The sequence below is a fragment of the Camponotus floridanus genome, unplaced genomic scaffold, assembly GCF_003227725.1.
Source record: "Camponotus floridanus strain SB8 unplaced genomic scaffold, Cflo_v7.5 scaffold25, whole genome shotgun sequence".
Taxonomy (NCBI): domain Eukaryota; kingdom Metazoa; phylum Arthropoda; class Insecta; order Hymenoptera; family Formicidae; genus Camponotus; species Camponotus floridanus.
The window spans coordinates 1725601-1753599 of record NW_020229381.1 but is presented as its reverse complement, the minus strand read 5'-3'; the positions used below and the strand labels follow the sequence as shown (position 1 = coordinate 1753599).

General features: G+C 34.8%; 1 protein-coding gene, 1 long non-coding RNA gene and 2 other non-coding genes across 5 annotated transcripts in view; 1 reads left to right on the top strand and 3 right to left on the bottom strand.

The window, feature by feature from the left end:
* The window catches only part of LOC105248771 (nuclear pore complex protein Nup88), a 64277-nt gene extending 58520 nt beyond the window's left edge, over positions 1–5757 (bottom strand). Inside the window, exon 1 of the mRNA XM_025409201.1 lies at positions 5448–5757. Coding sequence (XP_025264986.1) covers positions 5448–5657 — 210 coding nt within the window. The 5' untranslated portion in view covers positions 5658–5757. The remainder of the gene's footprint in view (positions 1–5447) is intronic.
* A 20-nt stretch (positions 5758–5777) lies between these two features.
* Positions 5778–27999, top strand: part of LOC105248734 — a 176802-nt gene continuing 154580 nt past the window's right edge. The window contains exons 1-3 of one of the 2 annotated variants that reach the window (XR_003122885.1): positions 5778–6531; positions 6792–6874; positions 17159–17424. This is a non-coding gene — a long non-coding RNA (uncharacterized LOC105248734). The remainder of the gene's footprint in view (positions 6532–6791; positions 6875–17158; positions 17425–27999) is intronic. The other variant, XR_889005.3, reaches the window with a different exon arrangement.
* On the bottom strand, positions 6790–6863 carry Trnat-agu. Its single transcript has one exon. It is a non-coding gene; the product is annotated as a tRNA-Thr (tRNA).
* On the bottom strand, positions 7681–7754 carry Trnan-guu. The gene has a single exon. It is a non-coding gene; the product is annotated as a tRNA-Asn (tRNA).

Sequence of the window (27999 nt, the reverse complement as noted above, 5' to 3'; positions counted from 1 at the left end):
ATCCCGCATCGCGTCTAATTAATTCAATGTGCGTATTGCTATAGTTGTTAATGTTATAAACTTCCTCTCGATAAATTTTTCGACGAAAACTGGGGATTAAGTTAATTCTATTTTAGGAAAAATTTTAATTTTTATTATATTAAATGGTTGATAAAATTTTAATTAAAACTTTCTTAAAAAGCAAGACCCATGTGAAATTAAATGACAATAAGAAATAAGAATAAGAAGAAAAATAATTGCGCATTTTAATTATAATGAATAAATTATAAAAAAATCAATATATAATGTCGCAATTTTTTACAATAAAATATGGATACACGTTCTATCACATAATATTCATTGCTATAGCCGATGTATTCTCGATCGGGACATAGAAGCGACCGAATTTCGCGACGACCCTGAGCGATTATCTTTCCGATGTGACGTTTTCGAGGGCGCGCGTACATCCCTAATAATAAATGAGTCGAGACAAAGAGAGAAAGATTTCGCCCGTTCACGTAGGGTTACCGTTTTTTTTCGCATCTCCGAGAGTATGACGCTTCGAGTGCTCGCGGAAAAGAGAGAGGGAGAGGGAGACAAAAATACAGAGAACGTGGAGGAGAAAATGTATCCGCGCCGTGGAACGAAATACGAATGTCGAAAAGGGGGATGCGCGCGGCGAGGGATGTGCACGGCCGATGTCTACCACAAAAGCCATTGTCCGCCACTTACTGAATTCGTCGAGCCTCCCTCGCTTCTCTACTTCTCTCTCTCCTCCCTCGCGCTTTCCATATCCACGCGTTGAGAGGGAGAGAAAGAGAGATCGAGAGGGAGAGAGAAGGAGAGAACGAGCTATGCGCGCCACCCGATGTAAAACACTTCCCGTGAATTTTATTGCTCTAGGTATGCCTTCTCGTATACCTCCACGTGCACGGCACAGCAGCTAACCTGGCCCAGGAACTACGGCCATCCCCCGCATTTGCTTATACGCTCGGGCGTGAATCTGACCGCGGCAACATTCAGACGTACACGTACACATGTACACGCGCGTGCAGACGGGAGGATAGAGTATACCCGCGTACGTCGTAGTTATTGCTTGTGTACACACATAGAACGCGCGACTGCACGTGTATTTACCGGCGACGGCAAGTAGGCGGGTCCGCAGTTACAAATGTCACCGTAAAATTACTTTTTAATTATCGTCGAGAGGATTTCGCTTATTACGCGATATTCCGCTCCGTTCCTGAGACGGAGCGAGCCGGCAGCGGTGGAGGCAGGAATCCGCCCCGAAATTTTCTATTTTGTTCGCGCCGCTGACCCCTCGACTCGTCGCAACACACAACGGTTTTAATTTAGATAAGATTGCCCCCTTTATACGTCGCGAGGCATATAGAAAGCGTCACGTAGGCCGTTGGCATCGCCCTGTTGTGCGCTCCCGAATCGAAGTAATTCTTACCTTGGCGCGATTGCGATCGTCTGCGTTTCACGAATTTAATCGCGCTGGATGTATGAAAAAAAAAATTGCGTAAAGAATCGTAGATGGTAGCATGAGTTTTGCGTGATTTTGAGCCGCATTAAGTTATTTTTATTTTAATTAATTAGGCGTCGTTCAATGTTTCTATATCTTTTCTTGACATTTATATATTTATAATTGTTTTATAATAAACTCTCTAATTGGAATTAAGATATAAGATTGCAAAATACGAGAGAATAAAAATAATCATATGTATCAAACATTTATTTAAAAATGTGAGTTTTTCCGCAAAGATTTCATTTATTAATTATTATTTGTCGACAAATATTAGTCTTCGCGTACGCGGCATCTTAAACACGTTTCAGTAGTTTAAATCAACTTGGAGTAATTTATCGCGATTCACAAAATCATCGTTTGTTTTCGGTAAGTACCTCGAAGAAGACACGGCGCGAATGAAAAGTTCGGCCAAGAAGTGGCCCTCTTTCGTCCGCCGAATATTATCTCGGCGACAGCGCGGACGATTCGTTTGCCCGGCGGTAAATCCGCGAATTAAAGAACTTATTCCATTTGGGCAGCCAAAGGGGTGTGAAAGCTTTCGCGTTCGTATTATCTCTCGGCCCGGTCGTCGGAGACGGGGAGACAGGTGGGGGAGGGAAAGGGGTGCGCAAAAAGGGAAAGAGAACGTAACCGGCAGGAAGGCGAGGACGAAGAACGAGGGCCGGGAGTGACCTGGCGAAAGGCGCGAGGGGAAGAGCGAGAGAGAGATACCCCGGCAAGGGGTGAAAGGGGGAGAAAGAGGGGGCGAGAAGGAGGGAGAGGGCGCGTTTAGACGTTCGTTCCGCTGGTAACAAAGATAACTCTATGCAATAAAAATGATTCAAAGTTTCCCGCAGCGGCGGATGGCGGTTCCGATGGCGGAGCGGTTGACAATGGTGCGTCTTTGTCTCCGTCCCGCGCCACGCCGCCGTCCCTCGACTCGCCGCCACTTCTGTCCCACCGCCACCCCCGTCCGTATCCTGCGACACCTATCTTCCGGTTTAAAGTCCCGGCGTGCGCGCCAGAGAGGAACCTCGCTAACTTTTATTATTTACGACCGATATTTCAGCCAGGCCCGAGCGCATACATTTGGTAGCGAGTGAGGCGGGCGCAAAGTGGCCGCGCCGAGTCGACGTCGTTTAACGCGATCGACGCCTTCGAGAAATCGTCGAGATGAGATTAGAAAATCCCCACGTCTATCGTACGTACGCTGATTCGTCAACGATAGGAATCTCGAGTTGTCAAAGCTTTACACTAACGTGTTTTGTCACCTTTTTCGATTTGTTAAACATTGTTTAACTCGTATTTAATAACGCGACAAGAAAGATGTCGAGTCAAATTGACTAAGCTTCGATCAATTTCTGATTTAAGTCATTGATAATTAATCGCACCTACCAAACGCAACAAATGAAATATTATGCCATCGCGTTATTAAAACGACAGCTGAGTGAAATTAATCGAATCCCACGGCTTATCGAATCAGTGAACGGGTGAACGAGCGACGATCGGTACCGAGAGACCATCGGACCCTCCGTCCGCACTTATTTCCCTCCTCCCCCTCCTCCTCTCGCTACCCTCGCGGGTACCTTTATCTACCTACGTAGCTATACGCATACGCGCGACCCTTTCCCCGATGAAGGGTCTGAATTTGCATTTTATTCGCAGTCGTGGAACCGCGGGTCCGTCCGTGCGGCCAGCGCTCCTCCGCGGCCCGGACATTTATTTTAATTAAATTACTCCGGAGCGTCGAACAACCCATTTCCTATAAATTATCCCCTCGCCGCTCTTTTGCGTTCGCGCGCGCCGAGGCATTAACGTAACCCGCTGATCCCGCGGTGCCATTGAAATGAAATAAAAGCACCGGAGACCGCAGCGTGAGGACGGAACGTACCGCTCCCGCCGCGATTCCGTCGCTTCCCTTTCATTTACCGCGCAATCATTTTCCGCGAGTGCACCGGTAACGCGAACTGGCCTCAAGTTGCCTCGAGGAAACAATTTTCTCATGATGCTTTCCTTTCAATTTTTTTTTTCTACTATTTCTATTCTATTTTTATCGATTTTACGATATTGTTTATATTATATTATATTATTTTTTTTTATATATATTATATATATTGAATCATAATGGTTTAACACTTTTATCATTAGAGATCTTATCAATTTCTAACGTGATTTCTTATTATTATGAAACGTATCTGCCACATAAAAAGAGATATCTTTTGCATTCGTGTATTTTTTAATACGATTTTTTTTTAAATAATGATTTTTTAATACATAGAATTTGACGGCGATTTTTTTCATTCTTACACAAATCATTTTAACGCGTAAAAAGAGTTGGATTGGTAAAGATACAAAAGTATTCTTTTTTTATTAAAAAAATGCGTAATTCTGCTTTCTACAAGAATTATTCTACTTATTATTAATTTTCTAAGTTATAACTTTTACATTCTTAATATCTACAGCAGAATATTTCTTGTAGAAAGTAGAATTACGCATTTTTTTTTATAAAAAAGGAATACTTTTGTATCGTTTACCAATCCAACTCTTTTTACACGTTAAAATGATTTGTGTAAGAATGGAAAAAATCGCCGTCAAATTCTATGTATTAAAATACCATTATTTAAAAAAAATCGTATTAAAAAATACACGAATGCAAAAGATATCTCTTTTTATGTGGCAGATACGTTTCACAATAATAAGAAATCGCGTTATTAGAAAAAAACCGTGTAGAAAGAAAAATATGTACATAAAAGAGTTAAATATATTAGAAAAGTATGCATAGAATATGTATATTATTTGATTCACAGTATTTAACTCGCTTGTACGTTACTGCAGACACGGTCGATCCAAGCAGCTGTCATCTATGAATTATTCGATTGATTACAGTTGCAGTCGATAATTGATTTCTAATGGTAAAAGGTTGTTACAACCATTATGATTCACCCTGTATATATATATACTAAACTTCTCTTTAGAATTTTATATTTTGAATCTAATCTTATTTCAAAACACAGACAAGAAATGTAAACATATATCAATATTCCATGTTAAATTTATTTTTTAAATTTATTTATTATAAAATTAAATATTTTTTTATATTAATATATTTATATTTTTTTTCGCATTATTTTTTTATTTTTTTAATGTATGTATATATATATATATATATATATATAAAATATATATATAAAAAAAATATAAAATTCTAAAGAGAAGTTTTGATATTGTGTAATATACGAATTTGATATTAAATACTTATAAATATTTTGTATTATTTGGCAGTTTGTATGTTATTATAAAACATAAATAACTTTAAATAATAAAACATAAATAACTTTAAATAATATAACAAAAATTCGTACCTATTTTATTATTCCATGACTTTATCAAACAAGTATTTTCATTCAAACTGATCGAGATTAAAAGTATAAAAATAATATCGCATTTAAATTAGCAAATACTTTCTTTAATTATTATTAACAAATTTCACTTTAATTATCGTTATTATCTCGTGTTATGTTTTATACAACTGCCAAATTTATGGGCATTTTCCAGCAAGTGACACAGAGAACATAGTGTATCAAATATAAACAAGGATGAAATGATTCACTGTTTCCTTTTTGTCGCTTGTTGAAAAACGTCCTACGTAAGAAAAATATGCCACATAATAATATCAATACGTATCAAAGTAATAAGTCGTCATTCATGCTTGGAATATCTACGTAAAATTATCAAATATCGAAAGAATAAATCTCGTTCTTGAAGGTAAGTTTATCGTTCAACGCAACATGCGGAAAAGCAGCGCACGCGTTGGCGACCGATACGTCGTTAAGGTTAGGCTAGGTTAGACTGCGCGACACACAATGCGCTGCGTATTTACGTAGAGACTATGTCTCGAGACGTATTTACTCGTGAACGAGAAAACATCCTTCGTCAAACGACAATTAGGAGTACTCACCTGATAAGGGACGTCATCGCCGAGCTTGCCACGAGTCGCCGCGACGTTGAACGTGAGCACGCAACACTTGTCGGCATTCCACGCGTACAGCACGTTGTCGCGCACTTCGAGGATATTCCGCGTCTCTTTAGCACCGCACGACAGGCTCGCTCTGATGTCTTTGAACAGTCGTTTCTCGTTCAGCCGCAACAAATCCGTGCACGATGACATTTTATCGAACTGCGAGACACACGGTGCAAGGTTATGACGCGCGACCCGGTACAACAACAAACTCCGTCTGCCGCGCAACAGTTGTCGCTCCTGCGGCCAACATGGCGGCCGTTAGGTAGTTCGCGAGACGACAGGTGGCAGCCCTGTTCGAGCCATTTTGTCGCGAGCTTGTGTACGTGTGTGTGATTTCGCGCGCGATTAATTTCGATCCTTCGAACATCAGATATTATAACAAGTATCGTGCACTATAATCATAATCGTTTGATGAAACTACCATCAATTGCGCTGTTTAATCCGATCGAGAGTAATTTGTTACTTTATATTGGAATGATGGAGCAAATGTAATCTCTCGCGAGCGAACTTTTCCGAACGCGTCGAGCTGGTAAATTTGCTTTGCAAAACAACCGTTGGGCGGCGCTGATATTCGTGGCAGCCATCTTCCCGCGATTTTATATTCAAGTGACGCTGCAAGTGTGATTTCGTAGACGATTAATCCGTATTTTTTACGAATATCCAAGTTCGTGTGCACGATCGCGAATTGTTATTATTATTAATCGTTTCGCGAAATGCTCGTTGATCGCGTAATGTTGCAGTGTTCGGTCAGTGATTCGGTTTTCCGCGTGTTTTTTACGTTCGAAGTGTGATTTCGCGAGTGATCTTTTGCGTCGCGAGCATACATGTCGGGAAGCCATCTTAATTTCTCGAGATAATTGGTCATTATTATACAATATCGTGTTCGATTCGGTCAATTTTTTGCGTGATTTTTAACTCGAGTGATAGTAAATGTTGTCGCGCGAGTGTTGAGTTCCTGTATTCATCGTGAAATATCGAAACGATGCAGTATTTGTTCAACTTCGAGATCGACGTAGCATAGGTAAGCATACGCATCATTACGATTGCAATCATACGCAATTGATATTTTTAAATTATCACTTTTGACGCTTCACGATTGTTCAATAGTATTATCTCGTTAATAATTTGTCAAACTTAAAATGTACATGTCATGTATGGCGTAATGTAGAGTCGGTATATGTAACTTTTGTCAAAAACATTAGATTTAACATATGATAAAATGAATAAAATTCATTTTTTGCAGTAAAAAAATTTTGTAAAGCAACTATTATTTGCTTCCAGGCCCCGGAGGGATTCGAACCCTCGATCTCCTGTTTACTAGACAGGCGCTTTAACCAACTAAGCCACGGCGCCGTTGGAGGAATGTGAGTACCTGTAATTTATCAGTGTGTGTGCATCTTCCTAAAATTTTATCAAGTTGCATTTTTGAAAGCAGATCGTAATTTTTAATTACAATTGTTTTTATTACATACATATATATCTCAGATATTTTTTTCATACAATATTAATCATATTAATATTAATATTATATATGCAGTATAATGTTATAGATGGAATAGGGATGATATAAAAATATTTTGATACATAATTTGAATTTCAAAGTATATTCAAAATAATTTTTTTATTTTTGTTTATAACGAAATACTTCCTCTTTCTCTTAAATTCTACATTATTCTATAAATATAGATTCTCTTTATTTTATAAAAATTTAGATTTTTATTAAAGTTTACTTCATTTTTTCGATTAAATTGGACGTAATTCTTATAGGATGGTAATTTTTAATTACAGTTGTTTTTATTACATACATATGTACCTCAGATTTTTTCTCAATGCAAGATTATCATATTAATATTATATATGCAGTATAATGTTATAGATGGAATAGAGATGACATAAAAATATGTTGATACACAATTTGAATTTCAAGGTACATTCAAAATGATTTTTTTATTTTTGTTCATAACGAAATACTTCCTCTTTCTCTTAAATTTTGCATTATTCTATAAATATAGATTCTCTTTAATATTTTATAAAAATTTACATTTTTATTAAAGTTTACTTCACTTTTTCGACTAAATTGGCTATAATTCTTATAGGATGTACTTTTAATCATTCTTCTTTGTATATAGCAAAATATTAATTATATTTAGACTTTATTTGCAAAAAGAAACGCCCCCGGGTGGGCTCGAACCACCAACCTTTCGGTTAACAGCCGAACGCGCTAGCCGATTGCGCCACGGAGGCTGTTTGGTGGTCACTCTTTAGTAGATCATAACAGCCTCCATCTTCTCTTTCTCTCTCTTTCTCACTCTACATACATAGCCTTATTTTTTACATATTTTATCTCTTGTCACATGTATACGGGAGAAATGATAGTAGTATCAAATAATATGGCATAAAATAATGATATTTGCTAAATCAGAGTTATGCGATTTAAATAATTTTAACTTGTAAAAATATGAAAATACTATAAAATATTTTTGCTAATGAATTGAATAACAATTACAAAAGGAAATTATTTAATAGATATATGATCGTTAAGAGAGAAACACTTAAAATTGTCCCGACTGTTTCCATTTATTACGTCTCTTTGTGCGCAAAAAAAAAAAATGAGAGTATGTCAGTGAGACCTGCAAATTATTAGGTACATGCAAAGCGATTTGCAATTCATTTCCCGATAAGAGTCGGCGATGGATTATGCTTTAGACTCCGCTGTGTTCTCGAGCTATACTACTACTAACAAATGTTCGTACCTATAGATTCGTAGCATACTGCGATACAAATCGAACAGATGTGTCGACGCAAGAAAACTGCCGCGATGAAATATCGCCACGCATTGTAATAAATTTGTTAGTCAAAGTTGCGTCGCGTGTCGCGCCGATAATATGCGCGTATACACAAATAGTCCGGCAGTTGCATCGAAACCATATACGGTTAATTAAATGGGGTCGGCTCATTAGTAACTGTCTATATGCAAGGCGATGGGCGAGACGCGATTGGAGGGTGGTCCCAAGGTGATTTATCCGTCACGATGGATCGCAGATGTTCGACTGGTACGCGACGCGGGTCATCACAATACCGTAATTAGGATGATAGCGTATCTATATGTATGCAAAGTGAAAATGCACGATTGCATAATATGTAGATTATAGAAAGTAATTGTGGTAGTTACAATATTGTTTTCCGAAATGGACGAAGGATATATTATATTTCAAGATATTAAAAGCGAAATTAAAAACAAATTGTTTGTTTTTAGTGAATAATTATTTAATTACATCAAATTTATTTTTTATTTATATATCTATTATTTTTTATGCCACGAGGAATGAGAAATATAAAGTAGTTCTTATTTTGTATTAATCTAATGACTTTCATAGAGAGTATAAATGATTGATGTATTAATTTCTTTTTGAAGTAGTAGATGTACCATTACACATAAGATTTGCTCTTAAAGATCTCTACCAGAAGGAAATCTTCTGCTTCAGCAATGGTGACACTAACGGTCTGTTTAAATTGTGCGTTTAATTACAAGTAAGAGACAGTCGCCGCGAAATTTATCGGTCACTGTTATCGTCCCCTTCGTTCCTAATCTACAGAGCAGATATCTACGCTAAACACAAGATAACATATCCTTCGTCTGCAATAAGACGCTTCTCATTGCTTTTTAGTGCCCCTTCCTGGAGAAGCAATTAGATTTATCAAGCATATATACATGTAATTTACTGATGTTGTAACAATATAGAAGCCAATTTAATAATAAATACATATAATAATTCATAATACATCGAGCCTGAAGAACTATGATTTAAAAATTGTTACATATCTTTTCAAAATATTAACTAGAAATAGATATATATGCACGTGTATTTCAATAATTAATAGTAAATAATTTTTATATTTCAATAATTAATAGTAAATAGAAAATATTTAGAAAATATCTAGAAAAATTAACAATAAATTAATATCTTAGCTGGTATAATGCAATAATATTACATAAATAATATTAAAAATAATATTAAAAAAAAAACTTGTTCTTGTTTTTTATATTTATATAAGAAAAAATATTTATTTTTTATATAATTGCATATTTTTGAAATTTACTTTAATTATTGAAGAATTCTTGTTGTGTACATAAGTTTAGATACTACTTATATATATTGTTACCGTTAGAGAATACATGGATCTCGCTTCTTATTGGATAGGAATTTATGGCCATAAATTTAACCGGTTGAGACGGTCGAGAGGTTGTGCTTCCTCTTGGAAGTTTACAATTCCTCATTCTCTCTATCCTGTAACCAACATCCGCTCCTTCTCTCGTACTCGCGTTTTCCTCCCCTTCTCGGTACGGAAAGCACGGTACTTTACAGGCCATGGTGGATGTCTATGATGAAGGTGTGCACATTCTAGGATACACGAGGCTTGTAACGTAACGATGTAACGGGTGAGCATTGCACTGAAATCATGATGAATTCATTCAGAGTGCGAATTAACATCCGGTGGAGAGTAAGTTTCGCTAAATGCCCCGGAAGAGAGAATGCACGCGAAACCGGCAATCATCAATATTACATCACGGTAAACCAAAGTTGAGATTTAACAAATTTTGTTTGCTCAAGAAATCATTAGAATTTATTAACCGCTTCGGCTCTCCCGTGTGGTCTAGTTTGTTATAAATATATAATAATTCTATATTCATTTCATGAGTACACATCTCTTTATTCTATATTATGATTATGTTTATTAATTAATATATTCTCGTGTTGTATTCTCGCCATTTGTTTGATATAATTTAATTATTCAATGCTTAGAAGAGTAGGAAAGAGAGAAAGAGAGAGAATAATGATTTAAAAAAATTTTAGAGTGCCTCAAATACTGTTGTTAGGTAATGAGGATTTTTACTAAAAAATTACTACAGTAATAAAGATATTTTGTGTAGAGATATTGTAAAATATATGCGCACATTAAGAAAAATATTTTACATTTGAAAAATCGTATAATAATGAAGAAAGATTGTCAAAAGTATCACAATAATCTATGTCATGCTATAACGACGTTATCGTTTCGGTGTCATACGTATGAAAATGATGTTTTCTCCTTCGCGCTGTTCTTGACTCGTTTTTCTCATTCAATCAACTAATAGCCTGTAGGATGAAGAGCACGATAGAACGGATCACGAACACCCGGTAGACAATACGTCTTGGCACTCGTAGGTCATTGTGGCGTTGAAAGGGAGTAACTTATAGGGGCATTGGGAATTACCAGTTTATTATTAGGGAGATAGCATAGAGGGCCAAGATCAGGGGTTGCTGTTAATTCTCCTAACACTTGGCTCCCTGGAGAGAACACGCTGCCTTAAGACTTCCTCCTTCTCGACTCACCCCATTGCGTGGCCGACATCTTGAATCGCTGCCGTGTTAATTAGTACGACTTTAAACGCGCCCGCATGCGGTAGCAATCGGGATTCTCTGAAATGATTTCGCCACTCTCTGGAAGATGTAAAGTTTCATACGTAGTCTTGGGGTCAAAAATTCTAAGTGAAGAATTCAATTTCAAGCATGATCGCACACAGTATATTTTATAGTACGATTTATGCTTGTATTTATATTATATAACAAATAAAATTCGCTTCAAATTTTAATTTAAATTATTTCTCAAGTAGAGTACATTTAAAATTTTACGAAAATTAATTACATTTTGATTTAAATGTTGAAATAATAATTTGTATTTCTTTACTTTTGTTAATATTTTCGAGTCTATTAAAAGTATTGCGAAAAATGCAATGTATAAATAGTACAAATATATTTAGAGATATATAAAATCATATATGTATAACTTAATTATTTAGTGTTTCGGATACTCTTTCGTTTTCCTGTACAAGAGAGGAGAAGATAAAATATCTTTCGCCACCCTCTTTAATCCAGATACGAAGGTGAAACATTTTCGGAGGCTCGGAAAGACGAGTCGACGGGGCTTTGACGTATGGAAGATGTCAGTTGTGGGCTGGCACGGTGGTGTCGTCGATTCGTCTTCCCTTTAGCCGCCACCTTTCGCGAATCCTTTCCGTTCCGCTATCCTTTACGTTATATAAATGGTGCTCGCGTCTGGTAGCCACTGGCAAAATTTCGTCGGCCTCGCCACAGATTGCTTTATTTTCGGGGCTGTTCGATTTATCAATTGGTTTCTTCAAGTTTCTCTTGGCGAAACTGGATTTCCTAAATTTAATTGACACATATTAGTGATTAACCGAATAAAGATAAAATGTTAGTGTACTGTTACGTTTTCTTCAAGAACCGCTACTAATGTTAATATCCTTCTTTGCTCTGCTATTAATTCTTTTCTTATGTAAATAAGATTTAGAAATATAAAAGGTAAATTTACAAATAATACAGTTTACAGAATGTTTACATCAATTAAATACATTAATTAATTCATCTTTATTAATAGCAGTCCCTGATTCATGTTAATTTGATCTATTTTCTTAATTTGAAGAGAGAAACGATATCAAACAATATAATAAACGGCATTTACCGTTGCATTTTTTTAATAACATGACTATAAGATCAAAACTACAGCAACATGTATAGATATTTATAGATTTTCACGTGTGAAAAAATAGTTGAGAAGTAGATCTTAGCTCTTCTTTTCAAAGAGAACGAGGCTGTAGCGAGGTCGACTGGGCTAACTATGCCAATAAATCAACAGCCTTAATGAAAATGTGGCGCTATCCGTTGCAAGAGCGCTGAACGAGCGGTCTTCTCTCTCTCTCTTTCTCTCTGTTCATCGTTTAAATGAAATGAAAAGAACGTGCAGCACTGGAAAATACCCTCCTAAAAATATCAAGATAAGAGCGAGTCGACGATGAGAAGCCCTGTCCAAAATGAGAGATGGAGGCAGCTCATTTCGTAGGAGAGAAAAACGCGCACGAAAACGCGATATTTTTATAGACATCGGACATATCCGTTACACATTCGTTAATAATTTATGTTATAATGTCATTAAAATTTTTAGCCTAATAATAAGGGTATTATAAATGACTTCAAATATTTACATACATCTGTCATAGCATATATAACATATATATCATAGTATTAATATTTATATAATTAAAAAAATTTTTTTAATTATGAATTTAAAATTAAATTTTTTAATCTAAATATTGTTGACGCGATATGTAGTAACTCGGTTTTAAGAAAATAATAGAATAACTAAAATATTTCTTTGTTTTCTGAAATTATTTAAATCATTTAAGAGAAAGAAAAAGAGAGAGAATAAAGATTATTATTATTACAACAATTACAAAATTGCTCATTATTATGGATATTCGTACATTAAATTAATCGAAAGCATTCGTACATGACATGATTTCCATAGAAGAACGAAAGGGAAGGAAAATAAATATTATATAAGAAATGAAAAGCATTCTTTTTCCGTTGTAAAGATATAAAATATGACATAGCATATGCCGCTCTATGCGCGGTGGTTATATACGTGTCCAACATGTATAATGTCACGTACGTGTGCTTGTTATAATTACGACAGCCGCGAGTGTACCTAAAACAAGTTTGTAATCGTGAAGAATGAGCGAAGACGACCCTCGCGGCTGTGCGGCAAATAGGTGAGCCCGATAATATATGTACAATATTTTTAATTGTTGACGTTAAAATGTGCTCCCTTGGTTTTTTCTCGTTAACGTGACGTTGGAGGGTCCGAAAACTGGCTCGCGTCACGTTTTCGGCCGAGCCCTCCGAGTTATTTATTTCACGCTTAAAGAATCACCCACATTGTCCATACATACTGCCGTTGAGCACCGTCACATGTAGACGACTTTGGACAGACTGTCTTCTGCATACATGGAAAAAATCTGACACGAAAGATTCGAAAATATCACGGTAATTAAACAATGACATGAGTTTCAAAAAATGAATAATATTTATATTATTGACTATATATATGTTATATAATCATAGTTATATATAATATTAGTATTATTAATTATATATATATGTTATATAGCTTTTTATACGAGCATAATATGAAGGATTGCACAAATTAACTTTCTTTTTTAATATTGTTACAATTTAATATTATTATTTATATTTGTTTTAATACCGTTTAACATACATATACTATATGCATATTTTTATTTGCACTAACTTAGTTGTAAATAAGTAGCATTCAATCGTTTTGGAAAAAAGATTGTCTTTCGCGAGGAAATAATATTGTATCGTGGTTCGATTGACGCGAGGACGTTCAAGTTTGCTATTCAAAAATTATGTACCCTTCGAACATCGTTCTGTACGATTACGAGATACGATCGAAAGAAACAAAATCGGAGGAGGCCATTGTCGAGACGTATTCATATTTGGCTCCTACATTTTGCATGTGATTCGTACACAATGCGGTCCATCGGAAGCTGTCGTCTACTACTTCCGCTATCTGACTGCGGCACGTCTGCCTGTTTCCCCCTTCATTCTCTGTCCCGACAAAATTCCGACGTATTCGCATATATTTATTTGGTCCTATGGAAAAATATGAGAGCGTTTTTCAGCGAGTTCTCCTTTGCGTTTTACATTCTCTCCATATCGGAAAAGTGACTTGGAGAATAAGATTGGCAGGGAATAAATATTAATTTATCATACATGTTTTTTATTTTTCATTTTTCAAAAATTTTTATGATAATATTTATGTATGAAAACTTAGGATAAACATGATATTTCTTTATACACATTAATAGTAAGATTAAAAATTATTAGTGATTATAGCGATTATTAATTCAACTATAATATCATGTATGAACCGAATATTAATTTTAACAAAATATCCTAATCATAATAAATTCAATAAATCAATTTAAAAGTATTACACGAGGAAATAATGAACAGATTGAAAATAAAATTCTGACGTTTGCGTGAAATACGTCGATCGTGCGATCTAAACGACGTATCTACATCTTTATTAGGAAGACACGTGTGGTTCAAAAAATGTTTTACCCTAATTACGAAACAATCTTGATTAAATATATTCAAGTAGATTTTCACTTGCTTTTCTTCCTTTCCACCGTGCTCTTCTCTAACGCTATCTCGAACGCACACATGCGCGCACAGTTGTCACGTAATGGAATATATTTGTTACCGCGATATGATAACGGACCGTCGTAAGTCAGGGAATCATATTAGCTCGGAGAGATTCTAGTCGCGAAGCATAGCGTGATTTTTCAATTTATTAAAGCCGACGCATGACTTGTAGGACTACCGCGACGAGCAATGTATGCAGATAAGGCCGAAATTTATGGTCCACCTATTGGAAATGCGATGAGTGTCCTTGCTAATGAATCGAATTCAGACCTGAAGAAGTCGTATTACGCGCGCATAAATCAAGAAGGAAGCACAGCAATAATCGGCTAATGTAACCGGAAGTGCGTACGTTTCGCACTTTATCTCGGTCCGATCTCATTAAATGCGAGTGCTCCCGCAATTTTGATGCGATCGAATCGCTCTGTATCAATTGTCGTCGACACCTAGGCGAATTTGAACCTAATTACTTTATTGAACGTATCAGGGAACAACCCGAATTAGGGTGCGCGTGAACTATCCGGATTCGTAACGTGATCGCGATAATCATCCCTCTTACAATTAGATTGGCGTGAGCAGTTTTTTGCAGACTGATGTTAGATGCATTCGTGTAAAGCTGCGAATTAATAAAATTTGTAATATCTGTCATTTAAAGACAGTTAAGAATGTTTCATTGTAAAAGATTGAAGAATTAATGGAATTATTTAATATTGTCTGAATTTACTGTTGCTTAATTAATATTGAGATATTGTTATATGTCAGTAATTTTATCCATTTTATTTTTCTATGCTACGTGTATGTTAATTATTAAATTTTTACATGTATGCACAATTGTTGCATATTATACACGGTAATTCCGCTGATTCACAGAATGCAACAACGCCTTTCATTACCGTGTATTTGTGGGCGTATGAGAATGACAAACGATCATGAAAGGGTCGATCGGGTATTGGCATGCCATGTACGCGCAGGGTTATATAAATGAATCGCGTCCCCGGGGCCGTATCTTACGGGAATACGAAACATTAATGGACAGATGCGTTTTTGCCGACGGGAATGAATGGTCCGTAGCCGCGTGTCGATTTATTCTCGATGAACGATTCTGTCACGTCGAAGGTACGTCGCGAAACCATTACGATGAAAACATTTTGATTATTTTTTCTGTGAAAAATGTCTCCGTAATCGCGCGTCCATTGTCCAGACATTGCTCCATTCCAAAAAAAATTAATGTGATTAATATGAAACAAAAATAATTCATCAAGTCATGAACATTTTGTATGGAAACAAATGGTATATATATATATATATATATATATATATATATACATATATATATATATATATATATATATATATAAAACTACAATATGATTGATGAATATGATTTTTCAAGAATCGTGAATTGGAAAAATTCTTTTGAGTTATTTTCTCGAGACATTGATAGAAAAGTAAGCATATTTCGCTGTCTGTCAAATATATGAAGCTAAGTATTTAAAAAAATTTTTTGCATTTGACGTGCTGAAAATGGAAAAAAAATGCGCAGCACTTTTCGCCAGGGGGAGCATTCTTTGTAGCTCAAAGGTTTCGCTCAAATAGTTTGCAACAATGCGTTGCGCACACTTCAAATTGCCAGCATACTCGAGAAAAAGAATATCTACGTCACGTAGACCAAAGGAACGTGTAGCAGTCTTATGATTCAGCAAGGTAAAGTACCGCGTGTAACGAGGGTTAGTCGGGTATTTGCATAATGATTGCAATTATTATTGCCTTACCGCGCGTAATCTATAATTCAGTTCAAACAATAACCGCCAATGCATCGGGGACACGAGAAAGGCCCGTTAACATTCCCAGAGCGAGGTTGGTTGCTGGTGCAACACGGTGGCCCTTCACTCATTAGCGAGTGTCGACGAGAAGACCAACACATTGCCAGATATCGGCATCGTTGTGTACTTGCGGTTATAGTAGATTAGCCGCCCTTAATGTCGTTCTTGTCGCGATTCGCCCGACAGTTGTGATTTAAACCGAGAAAGTCACGGCAAAGCGACGAACATGTCATTTTATTTTTATGACCGTGTAATCATTCTGTCTTTCTAATCTTAATCGAGCGAAATTAAACTTTTAAAGCCATTTGCCATTTTCTATTATTATTGACTTTATGAAAATACTATTATATACATAATATATTGACATTATGAAAATGTTACATAGAAAACTTTTCTTCTGTTTTTCTTTGTCTCGAAATAGTTCTTTAATAGCGATAATTGCATATTATGAAATATTAATGCGATTCATAATATTAAAATTTATTATATATTTATTAAAATATAAAAATCTATATATATAAATCTATATTATCTAGGTTTATATATTTATATAGATGTATATATTATTATTTATTATATTACGACATTATTATATTTGCATTATTAATTAGCATAAAAATATAAGAATATAAATTTTAACGAAAATTGCAGACGTATTTAAAATCAAATTATAAAAAGACTTTAATATTATTGTCTGGTATTAGAATAGCTTTGTGTGTATTATAAAATTCAGCAGTATTCTTTAATATTTTTACAGGAGATTACTCCAGTGCATTCGTAAGATGCAAGCATCATCCCCGAGTCGGTAGGGTAGATACCCCCGGAGCTAAGGGGTCGCTACTCGACCGTTTTCTTATCGACTGGAAGCTTCATGCAAAACGGCTCGCTAACTCCCCGATAGAAAGGGGTAGCTGCGAATTGCCGCCGTCGATTTGAACGGCTACCTAAGATCCATCCCTTCGGGCGAACATTTGGCCGCGTGATCTCAACCGATTCCGGATAAATGGCTGACTCTCTAATTGGGTAAGTTATGATTGCATCGAATATATACTGAGTTGCTTCGAAGAATCAGTTCTTGCATCTTGTATCCTCGTTTATGCATGATTGCTTGTCGATGCATTGCATGATATCAAAATGATGCAATTGCGCTGTATTTCGCATTCCTTTAATGTGAGAAGAAGAATAATAAAAGAGATAGTAATCTATATTAATCTATATTAAATATTGCTAGCCTAGTTTGAAGTTTGATGCGATTACTTTATTCTTGATTTATTTAATATTCGTTAAATATCTCACGAATAACTGCATGAAGGAATTTAAAATTTTTAAGATATAGGTTTTTTTAATACGTTTTTCCTCTATTTTAAATTTTTAAGGTATACGTTTTTTAATACGTTTTTCCCCTATTTTCTTTACATTGAAAATGCGATACATTAATATATTGATTATATATATATTTAATTATATAAATTTTATTTTAAAACTAGAGTTTTTGTTAGTGTGAGATGAGTATAAGTTTTTTGATTTTATTAAATTTTTTCTATGATGTATAAAAATAGTTATTTTCTTCTATATTTAAATTAATTACATTTTTTTAAATATATATATGTTATTGTTTATTCATGTAATTACAATGGGAATCGATAGAAACAAATTCTTTTCACAAATTTTTGGTGATATAAACCTGTATTTCGATACATGTATATATGTTCCTTTTGTTATGGAATCCCAGTGTGAATTATGACTACCCAATAGAAGGAACTCCCGTGAACAGTATATTGGATTCGCGATACGCATTTCGCGTGTTTCGTGATACTCAAATTTCAGCCGATAAATCACGGTTGCCTAGATCAGTGCAATCTCGAGAGGGTCGAAAGCAACTTATGATTTCTCGGGTTAAACGCGAATGCGGAATCATCGTTCCTCTTTAAATTCTCGGCTACATAGCTTGTCTAAATTCTAAGTTTAAGTCTTTAGATTCGGTATTATTTATATTGAATTAAATAAAAATTACTTTTAAAAGAAAATCATATATACGATTATTTAAAAAAAAACTCATTTTGTAATAATATTGTATATAATATTTTTTATACAAATTAATTTTATTATAAAATAAATTATTATTAATAGCAAAAATAATAAAATAATAAATATCCTAATTATAAATAAACAACTTTAACGTGTGTGCATATATATATATATAAAATTTTTCAATTTACTTTTTAAGATTTTATTATCTCCGACTTATATAAGATACGATAAGATATATATTGGTGCTTTTTTGAAGTGAAGTTCTTAATGTATTTTGTCGTATTATAAAATATTGATACACGCATTACATTTACTGTAGATATTTTAGATGATGCTTTTCACTGAGACAGAAAGAAATCGAGTTTTATATTTTATCAGGTGATTCAAGTTTTCCCTAATGTAGCTTTCGCCGTCAACATGTTTTATTCCGTGACTTTTATATTTTTACATGTCAATTGAAAACGAAATATTCATGATCCATATTAATTTTTGCAAAAACTTTTTATTTTTAATATAATAGAAAGGATTTATATATTATATAATAGACATGCATAATTATCAGAACATGGAAATTTATTAAGTTTTGAGTTTTTTCAGACAGACAGACAATGTCAAATCATATTGAAATGATTCAAATTCAATTAAAGTGCACTTTAACAATTATTATATTATATTAAAGGATATAAAATAAAGGAAAGTTTTATTTAAATCATAAATTATTCACGGATTTTTTTTGTATCATTTTCGTAACGAGGGTACACCGATGTCGGCCATCATTATGCCTACTGTATTGGTCGAGCGCCCCTCAATAACCTCGATACAAAATTCTTTTCACGTTGCTCTCAATGGTTAGATATAGGAAATATATGAAAGGCTCGACGTCTGATTCAACCGGCTCAATGTTGGTCGAGGCTTTCTCTCCAAAACACACGAGCGCCGTTTGTGAGGCGCCTATAAGCTCGGACCTCCCCTCCCCACGTAATGAAACATAAATTATTCAATCGAAATCAGCTGCAAACCGCCAAGCGCGTCGGCGTCTACCACGACGCCGAGTCCTTTCTGGTCAAAAGCGGCCTTTTAAACCGAAACCCTCGATCCTTTTCGCGAGAAAGGCGATGAAAGCGAAACAGCCGACCTTTGCTGTTTTTTTACGTTCATGTTTCGAACGATTTCACTTTTTTCTCGACGCTGAATATCATCTAGCATATACGCGCCTTTGGTTTTTACTCGAGCAGGTAATTGGAAAATTTCGACTGTCCGTATTTCCCATGTCGAATTCTCGTTATTGAAACGTGCACAGAATTTCGAACCTAAACGAACGGTTTATTTGAAACGTTTAAATTTTTTAAAAGCTTTAAATGGTAAGTTGAACATGCTATGCAAACAACGTAGAGAGAATACGCGATTAAAAATACACGAATAAATTATTTTATACAATTCTATTGAAGAGTAACAATTCCAGGAAAAAATACAACAATAAAAAATAATATTAATGATTTTTTCAAAGATTTTTAATGTATGGAATTTTAATGCATTTGAGATAAACGATTTATATCTTTAAATAAATATCTTTTTATTTTGGGGGAAAAAGATTTTAATAATTTCTTTCCATTCTTTCCATGTAAAATATCTTTTTTTTTTCGTTCGCATAAGACATCGGAAACAGCAATACACACCCCGCGTATCCCCGAGGACCTCTCCCAATTCCACTTCCGGAACGGGCACGCTTTAAAATTGAATGCACGACTCAATTCCGGGCGTGTCGACACGCGTTTCAACGTCAACCGGGAATAGACGTTTAGGTGAGGCCGTCAAATAAAATACACTCGTCCCATGTGAAGGGAGTGACATGAAACCGTCGCGATTCTTCCGCGGAGGCTTCATGTTGTGCGTACGTGCATGTCCTGCAGACGCACACGCATCTCGCATCAGGAATCGAGGCTAATATAGTCACGCAATTAGTAAAATATGACAACGAATATTTTCTGGGAAGTATCTGTAATGAAAATGTACGTATCACGCTAATCCCGGTATATGTAGAAAATAATGATTATTTCATGATTTCAAACGAATAAATATTTTTATGCAATATCTTATAGTAGTATAATAAATAAAAAAATATTCGTGCTTGAATGTTTGCATAATTATTAAATATATGCAATATTAATATCAAAAGTTCATATATAAAAATAATTGAGAATGCTTGGAGGATTTCTTGGAATAATCTAAGATTGTGATTTGCCACGTTGACTCAAGTTGCAAACTCCCACGCGCTTCTGACAGCCTAATTAAGCGCCTATATACGACGAAAGATGAATTAGAATAACGTTTATCAATGTTTAGATAACTTGGTAAAGTGCATTGTGTTGTTATTTGATAAAGAAAACATCTGGGGACGCGTGACACTTTTTGTCGCACAGAAAATTCCGTGTATTTCAACGTAAATCGGGGACAATATTTTCATATCAATTTATGTGAGATGCAATTAATTTCATTATACAAAGTTTCACGCGTTTCATTTACCATTACCATGTGTAATATTACTGTTCTCATTGAAAACTACAGTCGGTTATTGTGTATTAACAAGAGAGTGTGCAAAAATTGCTTGTTTATTGCTGTGTGTCACATGCTCGAGTTATATAAAAATTCTTTCCGATTATTCATGATATTTTACCCAACGTGACAATAAAAATTTAGAAATTTCTATATAAATTCATTATACAATTTTTTATTTTTTCTAATATTTTATTTCTTGTCAGTTGCATTTTTTCTACATATAACAGTTATCGCATACAATAATTATTATTTCGCTGATAAATCGCTGCGACAAATAACTAAAATTTATCTATATGCATATATAAATTGATCTTCTGAATAATATAATTATATTTTACTTATATCCGTTTTGTAATCAGGCTGAAGTGAACATGATGATCATAGTAAGGCTCGACGCTCATCACTGATGAACGAAAGAGGGAGTAATGTTACCCTAGTCGGCCGGAAAGGCACGTATAGATTTTTATGCAAATTCTATTGATATCCGATTGTGGCCGATGATAGTGCATGAAACATGCACGTTCTGCGATGCCAGTTAAAAATAACCTTGGTCTCTGTTCTATTGTATTTTCCACGATTGGTCATTGCTGTTCGAAAAAAGGATGCGATTCGTCGACCTAGCTTTAATGAGGGCGAGGTATGGCAAATCGCGATTAATGTTGTTCTCAAATCCTGAAAGAGACAAAGCAACGCAACGTTGTACACGTTAACTCTGCTCTTTTAAATATGCGTTTTAAAAATTACACATGCTGCCGTATTTATCGAATAATACGATTCTGGAATAAATGGAAGTTGAATTGTCGCTTGAAAGAAAATTCTAACGGATGATTATTGCGAAGGATTAACTTGATATCCCATCACGAGAAATCAAATTCGGATGTATGGCATAATAAAATATTAAGTTGTTATTTTAATTCCAAATTTACTGCTCGCGAAATAAGTTTAAAAAATAATCGAAGTTTTAACAGTTTCTTTGTGTGTGCGAGGTTTTGGTAATAAAATAAATAAATTTTGAATTAATTTGCCCTCGAGATTAATATTGATTTTATTGCTTATTTTAAACTTATGAAAATAAACCAAACGTATGATAATATTAGTTTGCTATACAATGAAGTGTGTTAAAAAAATTAATTGCTCTTTTAATATTGAAATGTTTTCTGAATTCATTGAAAAATATACTTCTCGCAAGATTTATCAGATAAATTTAAAATATACCTATATTATTCATATAAAGTAATATCTCCCCACAGTATAACTAATATTTTAAAAAATAATAATTGATTACATTTTTATTTTCTTAAATAAATATTTAATAGAAAAAATTGTAACATGTTTAAAAAATTGATAAATGAATAAGAACTTTTATTTTACATAAGTAATTTAAAGAATTATAAATATGCTGAAAAATTATTTTAAGTATAAACTAAAATCTAAAGTACATATTTTATATAAATTATTTTACACAATAATATAAAGTTATTATGGAAATAATTAATTTTGCAATTAATTATTTTATAATATATTCTTATAATAAAAATTTATATAATATATTTTTAATAAGTAAATGTAATAAATAAGCTAAAATTATAAATTACTAACCTTATGGTTCCTTCGCAGTCCAATCTTTCCAAATCTCTTTCTCTTTTCTTTCATTTTTGTTCTTCTTTATTTTGTTTCTTTTTTAATTGCTATCTTTTTGTACTTATACGACATTTATTCGTGAAAATGATTAATTACAATCGCGCGCAGACTAATCAAATTAGAATACGATGATAGCGCGATATTTTATATGGCTTGTTATAATTTTCGACATTGATCGTATATGCCATATGGATTTTATTTTATATTATTTTATACATAACGCGAAAATATCAAGGTTACACGAAGTTATGACGTAACATCTGATCACATTCATACAATGTTAACTCTGCTATCCCCGTCGAGTTTCTTGTGAATGTTACAGTTTTTGTTGTCATTGTGCGCGGTAAGACTCACAATCGGCGCGAGGTCATTGTTAGTATCTCATTGTCAGTATCTCTCGACGTACGATCGTGACAAGTACTAAGAAATATCAATGCGTAAAATTCGTTGCTTATATTATATTCAATTAGAATTATCAATCTACGTGAATTGCATTAATTAATTCTCGCGATTAACACATTTCAATTCCCGTAATATTAACTATATATATATTTTCCTATAACAATATAAAATATACATCGTATTTGATTAAGATTAATAGTGTTATAATACCAAATGCGCGTAATTGTCATATTTTTTATTAGTGTACGCGCGATTGTAATTAATTATATTATCGCGAATGAGTGTTGTGTCAGTGCCATAAAGAAGCAATGAAGGATGACGAAAAGAAAGAGGAAAGAAATCCGGAGAGCCATTGGACGACGGCGGAACATCGGGTGAGTAATTTATTTATTAGTCTATTTATATTATTTGTAAAATTAATCGCTCACTTATCTTTGCTATAATATTATAATATAATGTATTTTTGAACTACTTTATATCATTGTATAATATAATGTATACAATTTTCTTATCGGTCTTATTTTGAAATTATCTTATCGGTCTTATTTAATAAAATATTTATAATAAATAATTCTTTATATACACATAAATATAAAATATGTGACAGTGTTAAATTATTTTTTATCTTAATCTTGAAACAAGTTTAAAAAATATTCGAAAACTTATTTCACATGTAATAAATTAACATTTTATTACGCTAAATATCTGAATTTGATTTCTTATTTGATTTCTTTATTTTAAATAAAGTAATACAATCACACAAGTGGAAGTCGCGAGATAAGAGGGCGAGTAATTTTGCAAATGTATTTCGAAAACCTATGATCTTTCTTGCATGTTTACACTATTATACATAAATTGGACTGGATTCTCGTTAGTAAACGCGTGCGTGCAATAAGAGGTGCGTGATCCGAGGTACACGATTACCGGTTGGCGCGAAACTCGGACCGATTTGAAATATAACCTACTCGTTATTAATAAAATTTGCATTTACAAGGGCGAAAAGGTGTCACGGCACGCCACGCGGGACGACAGAACACCATTCCTATCTTTAATAGGGTTTCGCTTGATTCGAAATTAATGATCTGCCATTTCTTTTAACAAGACCTAAGACTTATATTTTCAAACAATTTTAACTTATCGTCTAATTACCAGGATAGATCTGAAACGTGATTGATTGATTACAGTCGTTATTTTACGTAAAATTCCCACTAATACTTTTTCGATTTTGCAATTATATTTCATATTATATTAAAATGCGTTATTTATTTATTTATTTATTTTTTTCGCGATCATGATAGGATGTTATCTTTCACCGACATTAATATTAAGTTTTCTAATTCAAGGCTTTCGCCGCGTAATCGAATTTCGTGTACATATACTTTTTTAAATAAATCCAACAAACGCGTTCGTTTAGCGCTAAGCTTCGGCGAGCTTATGGAGTTCGTGGGGTTTGATTACTTGTTATCGAGGTAACTCAACCGTCGTCTGGCATCTGATAAAGGCCCGCGAGTAATTATTAATCATAGACCGGGCAGTATAACGATCCATCCGAGTCTTATCTCGGTGTCGAGTGATGTATGTACGTGGCCGAGGTCTACGCGCCGCAGCGTGACGGGAGGGCAAACGGGGTTGTGCAACGTCTAGAAGGGTGGCGGTGGTGCTTGGTGTTGTTGCTTGGTAGGTTACTTGCTCGCTCACTCGCTTAGCTCCCTACTAAGCGGGGTTGCAATACTTCACCAAGATAACAACTAATAATCGATAGTAGCATTGCCAGGTACACGTACGTAAGTACGATCGCGAATAGACTTTACCCCCTTCCACTCTTCTTTAACTCAAATCCATTTTACCTCCCTTTCCACTTTCTCTCCCATCAGTCGAATCTGTAGGTAGTTTCGTCTTTTAATCACCATAACCACCCGATGATGACTACATGCAAGATGCTCGTAGGTCAAAGGTTGCGCACACTCCGACTTCGTAAATTATCGTGAGCTTAACTATTACCTTGCCGAATGAACAGTTCGAATACGACATATCTTTTACGGGAATGCAATTTCTGAGGAGCGAGAATGCAATTTTCTCGTGTAACGTGTGTATCGTACGTAGAGTGAAATATTTGCAAAGACTCGACACGCCATATATATATATATATATGTATATATTAGACTTCTTCTTCAAAGATATATTACATTGTACTTTAAGTACCAGGTCGACTGCAATGCATATTTAGGAGTAATACGCGCAAATATCAACCAAAAATACATATTTATTACGCGGGATATCAACAGCAAAATTAATTAAATATAAGAAGATATTATTCAAAAACATATTTTAACTCGTCATTATAATAAAAATATCATTAGTGATCAAGATTTAGTCTATGTTGACTGCTTATGATACGCGCATATACCTGTATTACTTATATGCAAAAGAGAGGATCGAACGAAAGAGTAAAGCACGCAGCTAGGACGGTGTGGGAGGGAAAGGGATGGAATAAGGCTGTTGGTCTGCGCAGCGGTGTGCAAGGTAGGGTTGTTAGATCGCCACGCAAGATAAAGTATTACAATCGAACGCACGCAATAAGCCCTATCTGGGGGTCGATCAGTAATAAAATGTAAAATTTAAAATGGCAATTATCTCGTGCCGTGTATCTGGCTAACTCGTCGACGCGTCGCTCCATTTAACTTCCTCTCTCGCACTCTCCGCTTCCGTAGCGTATCACCTATGTCGCGACCAACCACCATCGGCCCTTCCACAACTCGCGCGACCGGTTCAATAATTAATACATCGACGACACTATATCGTTGCTAGGCGATTATTTCGCCAAACATGCTCACCGAAACGATTATGCTGCGAACCCGTTTGATCGTCGATATGCAATCAACCGCATTATCAGGGGCTTGAGAGGAACGAGATTGTATTAATTTTGAAGAAACTAATTTTAGTAATCTTATATAAATTGTCTAATTTAACGTGAATTAGATGAAACGGAAAGATTAAGAGATTGATATTGTATTTGGCGAGATATAAATTGTCACGTCAAATGGTGGAATTAGTTTTTAAAATAATATTTTCTCACAAGTTAGAATTTTACAAGATTTATTGCATCTCTGACATATTTCATATAAACAATATACGCACGTATGATAAGTATATTGCGACGTTTCTCTTCCGCATCGAGTGTCACCAGCCTATTTGCATTCCAGTTCAACCGCAATGAAAGGCAGCTCGAATAAGGATTCCAATAAAATGTTTGGGGAGGTTTGCTTTGGGTCGGATGGTTCGGGACATGGAACGTGGAATTCGATATTACAGCGTTATTCTGTAGTTCCGTACATGCTCGCTCGTATCTGCACGTCAACGTAAATTGTCCTTTCCTGTCTCTGTATGTCGTTCGAGAAGGAATTTTTCTCTTCGTATCGCATACTTCCGAACGGCGCAAGATGAATAAAATACTGAATACATTTCTATATATCTCGCATAGAGAAGGCATTATTTATTCTATCATTGAATGTATTGTAATATACTTCTCGTTCTACGTGCATTAAAAGAATTTTTAAATTGACAAATGAAATTAATTAAATTCCATCAAAAAATTTACCGTTTACCGTATTTACAATTCTATCAACTAAAATTTAATTAAAGTGAATAGATATAACGCTGTTTCCATTTCTATGTGTACATTTTGTTTTTTGTCACGATTGTCTATAATCTAAAATTTGTCACTAACTTTAAGTGAGATCGTTATACTTATCCGTTATTATTATCGTATCTAACGAAGAGCGGCGCAAGAACCCCTCGCATCTATATGACTCGCGCAAACGATAGTAATGAACCGCGCTTAGGAGAGTAATCGTAATATTCGCACGCTTTCCAAATGCGTCCTTTCGAGTTTCGTGCGCTAAGAACGTAGAACCCTTAGGTCCCATGGGGTGGCTCTACTTTACGATCTGCTCGTCCGCGTGCTTTGCAGCTCGCACAAAGGACTGTGCCACCTCGTTATGGAGGGACCAGTTAGAATAAAGTGTGATTAGAACGATAGTTATGGCATTTTGTATTATAATTCCGCGAGGGTAAAGCTTCGCCCCTCCCCCCTCCCCTCGCCCGCCAGACCCGCTACGTTTGCTCTCGAAGGAGCTGTTAAGGCCTCGCCAAGTTTTCGATCTGAGGTAACGCGAATTCCGGGATTGCTCGAGATTCTGCTTTACTTGCATGCGCAGTCGAGATAACACCAACTTCGACCGCGCAAAATCAATTTATAACTTCATTCTCGAGTGAATACCGCGATATGAGAATTTTTTTTCAATGTGTTTGATTTTTACATACGAAACATACATTCTAACATTCGTAACTTTTAAAACCAAAATTAAAATGTTAAAATTTTCAAAATGTTACATTCTCTCTCTCTCTCTCTGTTTCTCTCTTCAATAATTCTATATCAGACATTTATTAATTTTGTATATATTTCAAAATAGACGTAAAATTTTTCTCTTTACTATTATAATATTTTTATAGGTTTCTATAATATTAACCAATTCATTGGTTGAACTTTCTATTAATTTTCTGGACATGGAAATTTTTACGATATCTTGCATCAATTTTTGTATTTTATATTGTTACTCTAATTCTAAAGCTTTGAGACAAAAATACATGCTCAGGGAAAATATGGACAATGATTCATTGGAACGTTTGGCTATACAGCGGCAAATCGTTCGTTTTCGTAGGGGACAATCGAAGTTCTGACAAAGTTAATCAATCGATCTGGAAGACCCATGAGAATCGGGCAGGGAATGGGCAGCTGGTGGCTGCCCGTATTTGATTGTTTAATTAGCAAGATGACCCGGTCGTATTCCGGCGGGGATTCTCGAAGGAGCTCGAGCTAGACAGGAAGGAACATCGAGAAGGAAAAGACGGTGTGACACGAAGATGGTAGATAAGAAAGGAAAGAGGAGGGAGAGAGAGAGAAAATAC